This window comes from Schistocerca americana, chromosome 8, assembly GCF_021461395.2.
Source record: "Schistocerca americana isolate TAMUIC-IGC-003095 chromosome 8, iqSchAmer2.1, whole genome shotgun sequence".
Lineage (NCBI taxonomy): Eukaryota > Metazoa > Arthropoda > Insecta > Orthoptera > Acrididae > Schistocerca > Schistocerca americana.
The window spans coordinates 176,766,537-176,780,373 of record NC_060126.1 but is presented as its reverse complement, the minus strand read 5'-3'; the positions used below and the strand labels follow the sequence as shown (position 1 = coordinate 176,780,373).

Here is a 13,837-nt window from a genome sequence, read left to right as displayed (position 1 = left end):
AGAATGAGGGTGAGTTCTTATGCCGGAAGTCTTCGGCTGCCAATGCTGACTATTTATCAAAATTTAGGCAGTGGCGGGGATCGAACCCAAGACTGAAGACGTTTTGATTATGAATCAAAGACGCTACCCCTAGACCACGGGTTGTATCACAGCCGTCCACAATACGAGCACGAAGAGTCTCTACATTTGGTACCGGGATTGCGTAGACAAGACCTTTCAAATGCCCCCATAAGTGAAAGTCAAGAGGGTTGAGGTCAGGAGAGCGTGGAGGCCACGGAATTGGTCCGGCTCTACCAATACATTGGTCACCGAATCTGTTGTTGAGAAGCGTACAAACACTTCGACTGAAATGTGCAGGAGCTCCATCGTGCATGAACCACATGTTGTGTCGTACTTGTAAAGGCACATGTTCTAGCAGCACAGGTAGAGTATCCCATATGAAATCATGATAACGTGCTCCATTGAGCGTAGGTGGAAGAACATGGGACCCAATCAAGACATCACCAACAATGCCTGCCCAAACGTTCACAGAAAATCTGTGTTGATGATGTGATTGCACAATTGCGTGCGGATTCTTGTCAGCCCACACATGTTGATTGTGAAAATTTACAATTTGATCACGTTGGAATGAAGCCTCTTCCGTAAAGAGAATATTTGCATTGAAATGAGGATTGACACATTGTTGGATGAACTGTTCGCAGAAGTGTACCCGTGGAGGCCAATCAGCTGCTGATAGTGCCTGCACACGCTGTACATGGTACGGAAACAATTGGGTCCTGTAGCAGCAATTTCTCTGACGCTGACATTAGGGTTATCGTCAACTGCATGAAGAATTGCCTTGTCCATTACAGGTGTCCTCGTCATTCTAGGTCTTCCCCATTCGCGAGTCATAGGCTGGAACGTTCCGTGCTCCCTAAGATGCCGATCAATTGCTTCGAACATCTTCCTGTCAGGACACCTTTGTTCTGGAAATCTGTCTCGATACAAACGTACCGTGCCACGGCTATTGCCCCGTGCTAATCCATACATCAAATGAGCATCTGCCAACTCCGCATTTGTAAACATTGCACTGACTGCAAAACCACGTTCGTGATGAACACTAACCTGTTGATGCTACGTATTGATTTACTTGATGCTAGTACTGTAGAGCAATGAGTCGCATGTCAACACAAGCACCGAAGTCAACATTACCTTCCTTCAATTGGGCCAACTGGCGGTGAATCGAGGAAATACAGTACGTACTGACGAAAATAAAATGAGCTCTAACATGGAAATTAAGCATTTCCGGACACATGTCCACATAACATCTTTTCTTTATTTGTGTGTGAGGAATGTTTCCTGAAAGTTTGGCCGTACCTTTTTGTAACACCCTGTATAATGAAGGTGTTGTTAGTATTTTAAACTTTTTGAATATGGGTTTCCAGTGTGCCTGTGGATGACAGTATTGTTATTCACATATTCCTATTAAAGATCGTGTGAAAATATCTAAACATAGGAATCCTATTAATACCGCTGCTTCACCAAATGTCAGATTTATTTAAAGCCAAAGATGGTAATAATGTAGATCTGGAGTGCGCTGCTAAAGAGGCTGCATTTTCATACCACACAGCTAGACACAAACACCATTTCTGAAAAAAGGTCATGGCTGGTAAAAAATGTGACTGAAAAAATAAAGATAATGCTTCAGTAAACTGCTTTGACTAATTTCAAAAACATGTCATGTGCTGGATCCAAAAAAATATGGTAATCCCAGTCATAGATTAGTCCTAAAATTGTGCAGCTGAAGTAACTGATAGCACATGCTCTCTCTACTTCACTCATGGAGCAAGGTTCTGTACAATTTGCAAGTAAACACTACTGCTTGGGTTTATGTAGTGACACCATTTGCCCATTTTCATTATCCAACTGTCAAGTTTTACAATAGCACAATCTAGTCTATGGTAAGTGTTCTGGACACAGATTTCATGGTAGAGTAGTTTCAGTATGAAATTGTACATCATCACATGCAGAGAAATATCAAGCAAGACTGCAATAAGGTATCTGAGTCAGTTAAATGCTGCCAAGATACCAGTAATTAATATTATATAAGTTGGGTGCTAGACAGTAAGCAGTTGTACTCCAGTCACCATTCCAGTTCTGTTTTCTCAGTCCATTCTAGAGTTTTTCAGCTGTAAAAGCTTACTGCAGTTGATCTAAAAAACATGACTAATTTCTTCATTATAGGCACAAAGATCTGGATGATTCACAGAGAGTGAATGCATAGACCACATTTCATCGTGGATGTGTAACGTATATTGTAATGACTGCCAGTCTCAGGAGTCATTTAAGATATTTGCATGATTGTGATAGGAAGTTCCCTCATCACAACAACATGGAAAGCAATACTTCACCATAAGATCATATTCAGCTGTATGAAATTTAACAGGCAACAGTGTGATTCTGTCTGCAAGGTCTTCTATGCAGCCTGTGACTTATCTTTGCTGTGACCAAACTTCTGTTTCTAAATCTCTTAAATTTCCACATTATTTCCATCATGTTTTAACTGCAATTGATTGAGCCATTACCATTACATTGCTTCAAGAATCACTTGACTTTAGTATTTTTTTAGTTTTAAAAACAAATATATCAGTGGACTAAAAATAGTATTGTCAATTTGCTCTGCACATCAACTTACATCTATCATGCACTGAAGCAAAAAAGAAACTGGTACAGGCACACATAATCAAATACAGAGATATGTAAGCAGGCAGGCATGGCACTGTGGTTGGCAATGTCTATATCAGACAACAAGCGTCTGACACAGTTGTTAGATTAGTTACTGCTGCTACTATGGCAGATTATCAAGATTTGAATGAGTTTGAACACGGTGTTATAGTCGGCGCATGAGCAGTGGGACACAGCATCTCTGAGGTAGCGATAAAGTGGGGATTTTCCCTACGACCATTTCACGAGTGTATATTATGAATTACTTGAATGTAGGAATCTGGTAAAACATCAAATCACTGCAGCCAGAAAAACATCCGCAATAATGTGACCAAAGACAATGTGAATCATTCAGTGTGACAGAAGTGCAACCCTTCCACAAATTGCTGTACATTTCAATACTGGGCCATCAACAAGTGTCGGCATGCAAAACCATTCAATGAAACATCACCGATATGGGCTTTCGGAGACAAAGGCCCACTTGTGTACCTTTGATGACTGCATGACACAAAGCTTTACACCGCACCAGGACTTGTCAACAACGACACTGAACTGCCGGTAACTGGAAACGTGTTGCCTGCTCAGACAAGTCTCATTTCAAATTGTATCAAGTGGAAGGACGTGTACAGGTATGGTGACAACCTCGTGAATCCATGGGCCCTGCATGTCAGCAGAGGACTGTTCAAGCTGGTGGAGGCTCTGTAATAGCGTGGGGCATGTGCAGTTGCAGTGATATGGGACCCCTGATACATCTAGATATGACTCTGACAGCTGACACATATGTAAGCATCCTGTCTGATTACTTGCATCCATTGAAGTCCATTGTGCATTCCGAAGGACTTGGGCAATTCCAGCAGGACAATGTGACACCCCACACATCCAGAATTGCTACAGAATGGCTCCGGGAACACTCTTCCATGTTTAAACACTTCTGCTGTCCACCAAACTCCCCGCACATGCACATTATTGAGCATAGCTGGGATGCCTGGCAATGTGCTATTCAGACGAGATCTCCACCCCCTCGTACTCTTAAGGATTTATGGACAGCCCTGCAGGTTCGTGGTGTTAGTTCCCTCCAGCACTACTTCAGACATTAGTTGATTCTGTGCCATGTCATGTTGTGGCACTTCTGCATGCTAACAGGCGCCCTACGCAATATTAGCCGGGTGTACCAGTTTCTTCGGCTCTTCAGTGTAATTGACTACTTTCATGTGTACTTTTACAAAGTGTGTCACAGCAAATAATGTCATACTCTGTATTTACTTCTTTGCGACATTCTGTACCTTTGGAGGCTCATCTTCTTGATTTCTAGGAGTTGGATGGTCACTTTGAATCCCCATTTAGCTACAAAATGCACTAAAGAAATCTGAAGTAACACTGTTACATCTGTAGTGACTTTTCTTCTGTCCAGCTCTCGGATATTTCTCTGTAATTTTACATGTTTAGCAGCCACCTCTTTCTTCCAACAAAGCAAATGTTTTAAAAGTTTCTAAAGGTTAAGATTTAATGTCTGTTTTCTTCATTTCCGTGTCTCTCTGCCTATTCCAGTTGTACCTGTTTCAGCAATCAGTATATGTACAATTATCCCCTTCTTCAAATTTTGAAAATCATTCAAAATTCAAAGACAAAGATTTGATAGAATCTTAGTATTTCATCTTAACACCCTTTATTTCAACTTAACAACCTTTCTGCCTAAGTTAAATTGTAAATGTCTTCTGATGTCATGTCTTGATAGACATTTGTGAAACCACATCCTTGATTAAACATTAATAAGGACACCCAAGGAAAATAACAATAATAATAATAATGGTGAATTGGTCTGGATGAAACTAACTTTTAAATTAAATGTTTAAAGTTACTGTGCAATACACAATAATATTTGATTTTATGACATTTATTTATGAACATCAAGGGCTATTTGACCATCATTTCTGTCACGTGGTAACATATATGTGGGATACTTTTTTTACCTACGCCTCAGTATTACATAATAGAGAAATGAAATTGAATATATAAACAATTAGAGTTAGAAAGGAATTCTATTTAATGAATATTTAAGCAGAGGGCCCAGGAGCAGAACTAGTGAAAGCGTAAGTGATGGCACACCAAGACCTGAAATATCTTTCCTTCTTTTCTACCATCCTTTCCTTATTTCCTCCTGTTTTCTACTTTTGTCCACATGCTACAGAAATTGCTTTAAACTTTCTTGTAACTGGAGAGTTAATGCTTCAGTTATATGATAACGGCCTGTCAGAGACAATACATACATTTACTGACCATGTTATGCTCTAATCAAGATTCACAACATAAAATTATTTTACAAACTATACGGGTTCCAGGAAATGAAAGATTCATATTTTATCAAAAGTGATGCTGGAAATGAACTGGAGGCATTTACAAACACTGTGCTTTGCAATGATGGTGATAAATCCTCTGAAGTTGAAGAAATGTGTGACTTTCTAACACCATTCATAAAATATCAAAGATAATGCTTTTCTTCTATTGGTCTTTAAAAAGTGTTGAGAAAGAATGACTCAACAAAGCAGTTATTTTCAATTTATCCTTAACAATGACATCATTAATCTCAGTTTCAAACAGGAAAAATTCAGTAAAGATCATAGTTATAAGAAAGCATTGATACTAACTTACAGCTACATTAAATACAACAATTGGAGCTTTCTCATCATTCTGAATTTTCTGGCTACATCAGAGTTGCTGAGCACCACCTTTTTAAGATTTTTCATTTCTGACACAAAGTTCCTTATGCTAAACCATGTTCAGTTTTAGCATAGTCTTCTGCAATGAAATAAGCTATGCTTCATTCAGTCTTCCATTTAGTAATTAGACCTAAAGAGCAGCCTAACCACTCACCTAGTGGTACAGCCAAAGTATTCATATAACTTGTACCCCTGAGAACATTTCCCAGTATCTAGCCAATGAAGCAAAATTTGGCATCTGTCTTACACATGATTCAGCCTAGTTTTAATTTCATTTCATATCCTAACAAACTGTTACACCCAAGTATTTGTAGAGTTGACAAATACTAATTGTGATTCATTGGTATTGTTATGATAGAATACTATGTTTTTTGCATTTTGTGAAGTGGACAGTTTTACATTTCTGAACATTTAAAACAAGTTGACAGCTTCAGCACCATTTTGAAATTTTATCAAGATCTGACTGAATATTTATGCTGATTTTTTTTCAGATAGTACTTCATTATAGGTAACTGCATCATCTGTAAAAAAAAGATAAGCCTGAAGTTACTACTAATGTTGACTATCAGATCATTAACAATACTTAGCAAAGGACCCAACACACCTCTCTGAGGTACAAATGAAGTTATTCCTATATGTGCCAATGACTCATCACTCAAATCAGTATGCTGCATCCTCCACACAAAAAGATTTTCAATTCTGTAACAAATTGTGTTTTATAACTCATATAAGCACATTTTCATGAATAAGCATTAGTGTGGTAATGAGTCAAAAGTTTTTTGGAAGTCAGAAAATACTAAACCTGCCCAACTGCCTTGGTCTACAGCTTTCAGGATGTCATGTGAACAAAATGGGTGTTGGATTTCATCTGACCAATGTTTCTGAAATCTCTGCAGGTTGGCATGGTGAGGATCATTCTGTTCCAGATACCTCATTATGTTTCAGCTCAGAACATATTTTAAGATTTTCCAATAGATGGATGGCAGCCATATTGACTGATAGTTTTGTGTGACTTTGATACCCTATCTGTAGATGGGAGCAACCTGTGATATTTTTCCTAATGAATTAAGTATATTTATCTGATTAATATTCTATGAAAGCAATGCATCCTACATTTTCTCCTTCAAGACACTGAGCAATTTGTGGAATTTGAACCATGGTTGGTTTCCAGTTGCTTTATCCTATCATAGAGTGTATAACTCTATTGCTTTGCAAAATGGGTGTTAATGATGTACAATTAAAACTGTGTGTCAATATAGATTTTTTTAATTTGTACTATTTTAAAAATACAAAAACTTTAGAATTTTATAACTTATTTGAAGTGAAAGTGGTCTCTTGATTTTATATCTACAGGGCTATTACAAATGATTGAAGCGATTTCATAAATTCACTGTAGCTCCGTTCATTGACATATGGTCATGACACACTACAGATACGTAGCAAAACTCATAAAGTTTTGTTCGGCTGAAGCCGCACTTCAGGTTTCTGCCACCAGAGCGCTCGAGAGCGCAGTGAGCAAAATGGCGACAGGAGCCGAGAAAGCGTATGTCGTGCTTGAAATGCACTCACATCAGTCAGTCATAACAGTGCAACGACACTTCAGGACGAAGTTCAACAAAGATCCACCAACTGCTAACTCCATTCGGCGATGGTATGCGCAGTTTAAAGCTTCTGGATGCCTCTGTAAGGGGAAATCAATGGGTCGGCCTGCAGTGAGCGAAGAAACGGTTGAACGCGTGCGGGCAGTTTCACGCGTAGCCCGCGGAAGTCGACGAATAAAGCAAGCAGGGAGCTAAACATACCACAGCCGACGGTTTGGAAAATCTTACGGAAAAGGCTAAAGCAGAAGCCTTACCGTTTACAATTGCTACAAGCCCTGACACCCGATGACGAAGTCAAATGCTTTGAATTTTCGGCGCGGTTGCAACAGCTCATGGAAGAGGATGCGTTCAGAGCGAAACTTGTTTTCAGTGATGAAGCAACATTTTTTCTTAATGGTGAAGTGAACAGACACAATGTGCGAATCTGGGCGGTAACGAATCCTCACGCATTCATGCAGCAAATTCGCAATTCACCAAAAGTTAACGTGTTTTGTGCAATCTCACGGTTTAAAGTTTACGGCCCCTTTTTCTTCTGCGAAAAAAACGTTACAGGACACGTGTATCTGGACATGCTGGAAAATTGGCTCATGCCACAACTGGAGACCGACAGCGCCAACTTCATCTTTCAACAGGATGGTGCTCCACCGCACTTCCATCATGATGTTCGGCATTTCTTAAACAGGAGATCGGAAAACCGATGGATCGGTCGTGGTGGAGATCATGGTCAGCAATTCATGTCATGGCCTCCACACTCTCCCGACTTAAGCCCATACGATTTCTTTCTGTGGGGTTATGTGAAAGATTCAGTGTTTAAACCTCCTCTACCAAGAAATGTGCCAGAACTGCGAGCTCGCATCAACGATGCTTTCGAACTCATTGATGAGGACATGCTGCACCGAGTGTGGGAGGAACTTGATTATCGGCTTGATGTCTGCTGAATCACTAAAGGGGCACATATCGAACACTTGTGAATGCCTAAAAAAACTTTTTGAGTTTTTGTATGTGTGTGCAAAGCATTGTGAAAATATCTCAAATAATAAAGTTATTGTAGAGCTGTGAAATCGCTTCAATCATTTAGAATAACCCTGTACATTTACATACCAGTTCATACTCAGCAAACCACTGTGAAGCATATGGCAGAGGGTACATTGTGAAGTACCATATGTTATGGTTTCTTCCCATTCCAATTGGGTACGGGACGAATGACTTTTTTGTGACATAGTGCATGCTCACACATCTCTAAATGCCACCGAGATAATAACAGCAGTTGGTGCAGTTCCAAAATAGGGTTGGAAAATGATTATTGTAACTTGTTGATGGAAACCACAGACAGTTGACATTATAGTTATATCACCCCTGTTGACAGGAATGGGAGAAAGAAATACAGTAGAAGAAGAATGGGTAGCTTTGAGAGATGAAATAGTGCAGGTAGCAGAGGATCAAGTAGGTAAAAAGATGTGGGCTAATAGAAATCCTTGGGTAACAGAAGAGATATTGAATTTAATTGATGAAAGGGGAAAATACAAATATGCAGTAAATGAAGCAAGCAAAAAGGAATACAAACGTCTCAAAAATGAGATCGACAGGAAGTGCAAATGGCTAAGCAGGGATCGCTAGAGGGCAGATGTAAGGATGTAGAGGCACATATCACTAGCGGTAAGATAGATACAGCCTACAGGAAAATTAAAGAGAGCTTTGGAGAAAAGAGAACCACTTGCATGAATATCAAGAGCTCACATGGAAACCCAGTTCTAAGCAAAGACGGGAAAGCAGAAAGTTGTAAGGAGAATATAGAAGGTCTATACAAGGACAATGTTCTTGAAGACAATATTATAGAAATAAAAGAGAATGTAGATGAAGATCAAATAGGAGATATGATACTGCATGAAGAGTTTGACAGAGCACTGAAAGACCTAAGTCGAAACAAGGCCCCAGGAGTAGACAACATTCCATCAGAACTACTGACAGTCTTGGGAGAGCCAGGCCTAACAGAACTCCACCATCTAGTGAGCAATATGTATGAGACAGGCGAAATACCCTCAGACTTCAAGAAGAATATAATAACTGAACTATCAGTTTAATAAGCCATGGCTGCAAAATACTAACATTCTTTACAGACGAATGGAAAAACTGGTAGAAGCCGACCTCGGGGAAGATCAGTTTGGATTCCATAGAAATGTGGGAAAACGTGAGGCAATACTGACCCTACGACTTACCTTAGAAAATAGATTAAGGAAAGGCAAGCCTATGTTTCTACCATTTGTAGACTCAGAGAAAGCTTTTGACAATGTTGACTGGAATACTCTCTTTCAAATTCTGAAGGCGGTAGGGGTAAAATACGGGAAGCGAAAGGCTATTTACAATTTGTACAGAACCAGATGGCAGTTGTAAGAGTCAAGGGGCATGAAAGGGAAGCTGTGGTTGGGAAGGGCGTGAGGCAGGGTTGTAGCCTATCCCCGATGTTATTCAATCTGTACATAGAGCAAGCAGTAAGGGAAACAAGAGAAAAATTCAGAGTAGGAATTAAAATCCATGGACAAGAAATAAAAACTTTGAGGTTCGCCGATGACATCGTAATTCTGTCTGAGACAGCAAAGGACCTGGAAGATCTACTGAACTGAATGGACAGTGTCTTCAAGGGAGGATATAAGATGAACATCAACAAAAACAAAGCGAGGATAATGGAATGTAGTCAAATTAAATTGAGCGATGCCGCAGGAATCAGATTAGGAAATGACACACTTAAAGTAGTAAATGAGTTTTGCTATTTGGGGAGCAAAATAACTGATGATGGTCGAAGTAGACAGGACATAAAATGTAGACTGGCAGTGGCAAGGAAAGCGTTTTTGAAGAAGAGAAATTTGTTAACATCTAGTATAGATTTAAGTTCAAAATGGCTCTGAGCACTATGGGACTTAACATAGATTTAAGTATCAGGAAGATGTTTCTGAATGTATTTGCATGGAGTGTAGCCACGTATGGAAGTGAAACATTGATGATAAATAGTTCAGACAAGAAGAGAATACAAGCTTTCGAAATGTGGTGCTACAGAAGAATGCTGATGATTAGGCGGGTAGATCACATAACTAATGAGGAGGTATTGAATAGAATTGGAGATAAGAGAAATTTGTGGCACAACTTGACTAGAAGAAGGGATCTGTTGGTAGGGTATATTTTGAGGCATCAAGGGATCACCAATTTAGTATTGGAGTGCAGTGTGGAAGGTAAAAATTGTAGAGGGAGACCAAGAGATGAATACACTAAACAGATTCAGAAGGATGTAGGTTGCAGTAGGTACTGGGAGATAAAGAAGCTTGCACAGGATTGAGTAGCATGGAGAACTGCATCAAACCAGCCTCTGGACTGAAGACCACAACAACAAACAACAATAAATAAGGCTCAGGTCAAAGAGAGGAGAGGAGGTGACAGACAGAGAAGGGAAATGTACATAAAAGGTGGAAGAAGGACATGGGCAGAGAGGGGCGGGAGGGAGTGGGGAGTGAATGCACAGCGAAGGGAAGGGAAGTGAAGGAAGAGGAGGAGGAGGAGGAGGAGAAGATGGACAAAAAGGGGTGTTGGAAGAGATGGGCAGAGAGAGAGGGAAGATGTTTAGGAGGTACATCCAATTCCCATACAAATTTAGCAGCTGCGAAGTATTGCCAGGTTCACTGGTTAAACATCAAAAGACATTTACTATAGCAGCCAAAGCTGCAAGTAATTCAAAATTTTATGATAGGAATTACAAGATCGAAATAACAAATAAGATTGTGTAAAGACAAAAAATCACCTGCAGCATATTGACGAGTGGCACATACTACCCAAACGCAATATTATTACACTTAGCCTCTCACGGTCATCGTCAGAAACATGCATTGATGTTACAGTAAACAAATACAGTGGTTACCAAGGAAAATGAATCCCTGTGAATGATCTCATGACAGCTGCACATTTACTATCAAGTGGTTCATCATGTCATCATGCTGAAAACTCACAATAAGCCAACTGAAGCACCCTCGCTCCCAGGTGCAATAATATTGCGGTCACCTAATACATTGTTACTTGGACAAGCCAACAAGTTGAACCGGCCGGGGTGGCTGAGCGGTCCTAGGCGCTAGTCTGGAGCCGTGCAACCGCTATGGTCGCAGGTTTGAATCCTGCCTTGGGCATGGATGTGTGTGATGTCCTTAGGTTAGTTAGGTTTAAGTAGTTCTAAGTTCTAGGGGAATGATGACTTCAGACCTTAAGTCTCATAGTGCTCAGAGCCATTCGAACCATTTTTTGAGCCAACAAATACTTTATCTTACGTGTGAGCATAGGCAACCATGGCAGACACCATCTTCAACATATTCTTGCAATGAATCAAACTATACAGCTTCGAGAAAATAAAAAAAAACCTGCTTATTTAAGAAATAGATGTTAATTGTCATAAACATAGTGAGACACTATGTGTAAAATTCCTGGGGATAAGCAGGATAATAGCTGACTAGTAAACTAATTAAGCAGTTCAGTTCAACATGTTTCTGCAGTGTGTCTCTGTGAACAAATATATTTACCAAGTAATTTCTCTTAGTCACCGTAAAAGGCACTTTCAGCTCTGAAACACTAAGAGTGCGTAGCAGTTCTTTATTTTTCATTTTTCTTCTTTTTCTGTATTTTCCTATGCCAAGCAATGACTTAACTTTTTTCTATTTTCTATGTTATCTTTATTATCAAGAGTTTGCTCCTTCAAAGTTAATTAATCACTGGAAACATAAGTTCTTTACACAGCTGTGAACAGTTTGCAAACATAAGTTGCAGCAATTTACTCGAACAGAAATTCCGAGATGAACTATCAACAATATGGAGAGGATAAATTGCTACTAACTGCACAGAGGGGGTGCTGAATCACAGACAGGCACAATGAAGATGAATATTTTGGTTTTTGGACAAAAGTCCTTTTCAGAAGTAGAAAACACACACACATTTACATAAGCACAGCTTAGTCACTCATGTGCCCTGTCTCCAGGCATCTGCAGACAGAGGCCATGAGCATGTGAGTTTTCTGCTTCTGAAAAAGGACTTCTTCTGAAAACCAAAATATTTCTAACATTCTTTTTCATTGTGCTTGTCTGCACCTCAACATCTCCTCTACATGGTGAGTAGGGATCTATCCTTCCAATATCATTGTAGCTTACTCAATTTACATGTAACAAAAAGACTTGCATATACTCTGACTATTTGAAAGAATGAAATAAATATGAAGACACAGATCACCATATCTTATGGAAGGTGCTGAGCTGTGGATGAGTATACAAACAAGAACTTGACAAAAAGAACACACACACACACACACACACACACACACACACACACACACACACACACAGAGAGAGAGAGAGAGAGAGAGAGAGAGAGAGAGAGAGAGAGAGAGAGAGAGAGCAAATTTCCTTTTAAAACTGTATGTTTCAGTAACATAATGTAATAAGACATTAACATTTTTATGAATGTGATTCCACAAAAAGAAGTGTTTTTATTATTGGGTGTTCATAAATGTGCATATTAATGCTGTAACTCCTCTTTTGATTTTCAGAGGATGTAATCTGCGATGTAGTCATGACAGGAGAACCAGTGGAAAAGTCTGGTGAAAAGTATGTCAACATCAAAGACTTCAAGATTAATTTTGAAACCAGTCGCCTTTATCTTACTTTTGAAAATCTTTTCAATGGTGATAAGGCGTTAGGGGACAACATGAACAATTTCATCAATGAGAACTGGGATGTGATCTTAAAAGAACTGAAACCAGGCATATCTGATGTTCTTGGAGCCATTTTCCAGGATATATCAAATAGAATATTTTCAAAGGTTCCCTATGACAAAATCTTCCTGCCTTAAAAATTCTTCTGGTGTTATTCATTCTACAAACCTAGACAAACTGGTGCTGCACCTTTGCTGATAGAAAAAGACAGAGTTCCACTATTGTGAAATTTATTCTATATAGAGGCGTCTGATCATTGTGCATGATTTGAATATTACTAGTCAAATAGAGCATCATTTTGTAACCTTACTATGTATGCATCATGTAACACAAAAGAACAATGTATTACAAATACTTACTACAGTGTAATGAACTATGTAATTCAAGTAAGAGATTTGAGTTAATGAATGAATGAAAAGCAACAAATAAATAAATAAGCTGTACAATACAATTCTTGGTATTCAATGTAGTTAATTTTTGTCAGCTGCCCATCATTCATGCATAGACATTGCCTCGAGTTAAAAATCGTCCTCCCTGTAGCAGCTTTACTCATTCTAGCATGCTAAATTCTTTCCCAATCCAGTTTCCAGTCTTCATTTGCATTTCCACACACTTTAATACCTTGGGTTCCATCTGAAAATGTGTCATTCTGTGCTGAAGATTAAACACCTTGTATGGAGTATCAGCATATGACTAATGAACATCTAATAATAGCTACAGTAACTATAAGTAGATAGAAAAAATCAGTATACACATACATACAGGTACATAACTGATTCATTTTTATTATTCATCATCCTTTCCATTGTGTGTGTACAAAAATTGTAAGGAGTGAATTGGCACTTCTGTTATCAACACAGGAACTGGCATCTTCTCTGAACATATTTATATCTTAATGTGTTTTTTACTAAGACATCTGTTTTATGGAAAACAACGACACTATGTAATAAGGTGAACTAAATGTACCACAAGACATTTTGCAACCCATATCTGTCGAATAATGTGTCTAATTAGTCTAGTTTTATATATATATCTGCTAAGAGGCAGAAATGTTAGCATAAAAATAAAATTCATAAAATATT

General features: G+C 38.9%; 1 protein-coding gene across 1 annotated transcript in view; it reads left to right on the top strand.

The window, feature by feature from the left end:
* The window catches only part of LOC124545459 (protein takeout-like), an 89,708-nt gene extending 75,871 nt beyond the window's left edge, over positions 1 to 13,837 (top strand). The window contains exon 5 of the mRNA XM_047124386.1: positions 12,591 to 13,837. Within this exon, the coding sequence (XP_046980342.1) occupies positions 12,591 to 12,892 (302 nt within the window). The 3' untranslated portion in view covers positions 12,893 to 13,837. The remainder of the gene's footprint in view (positions 1 to 12,590) is intronic.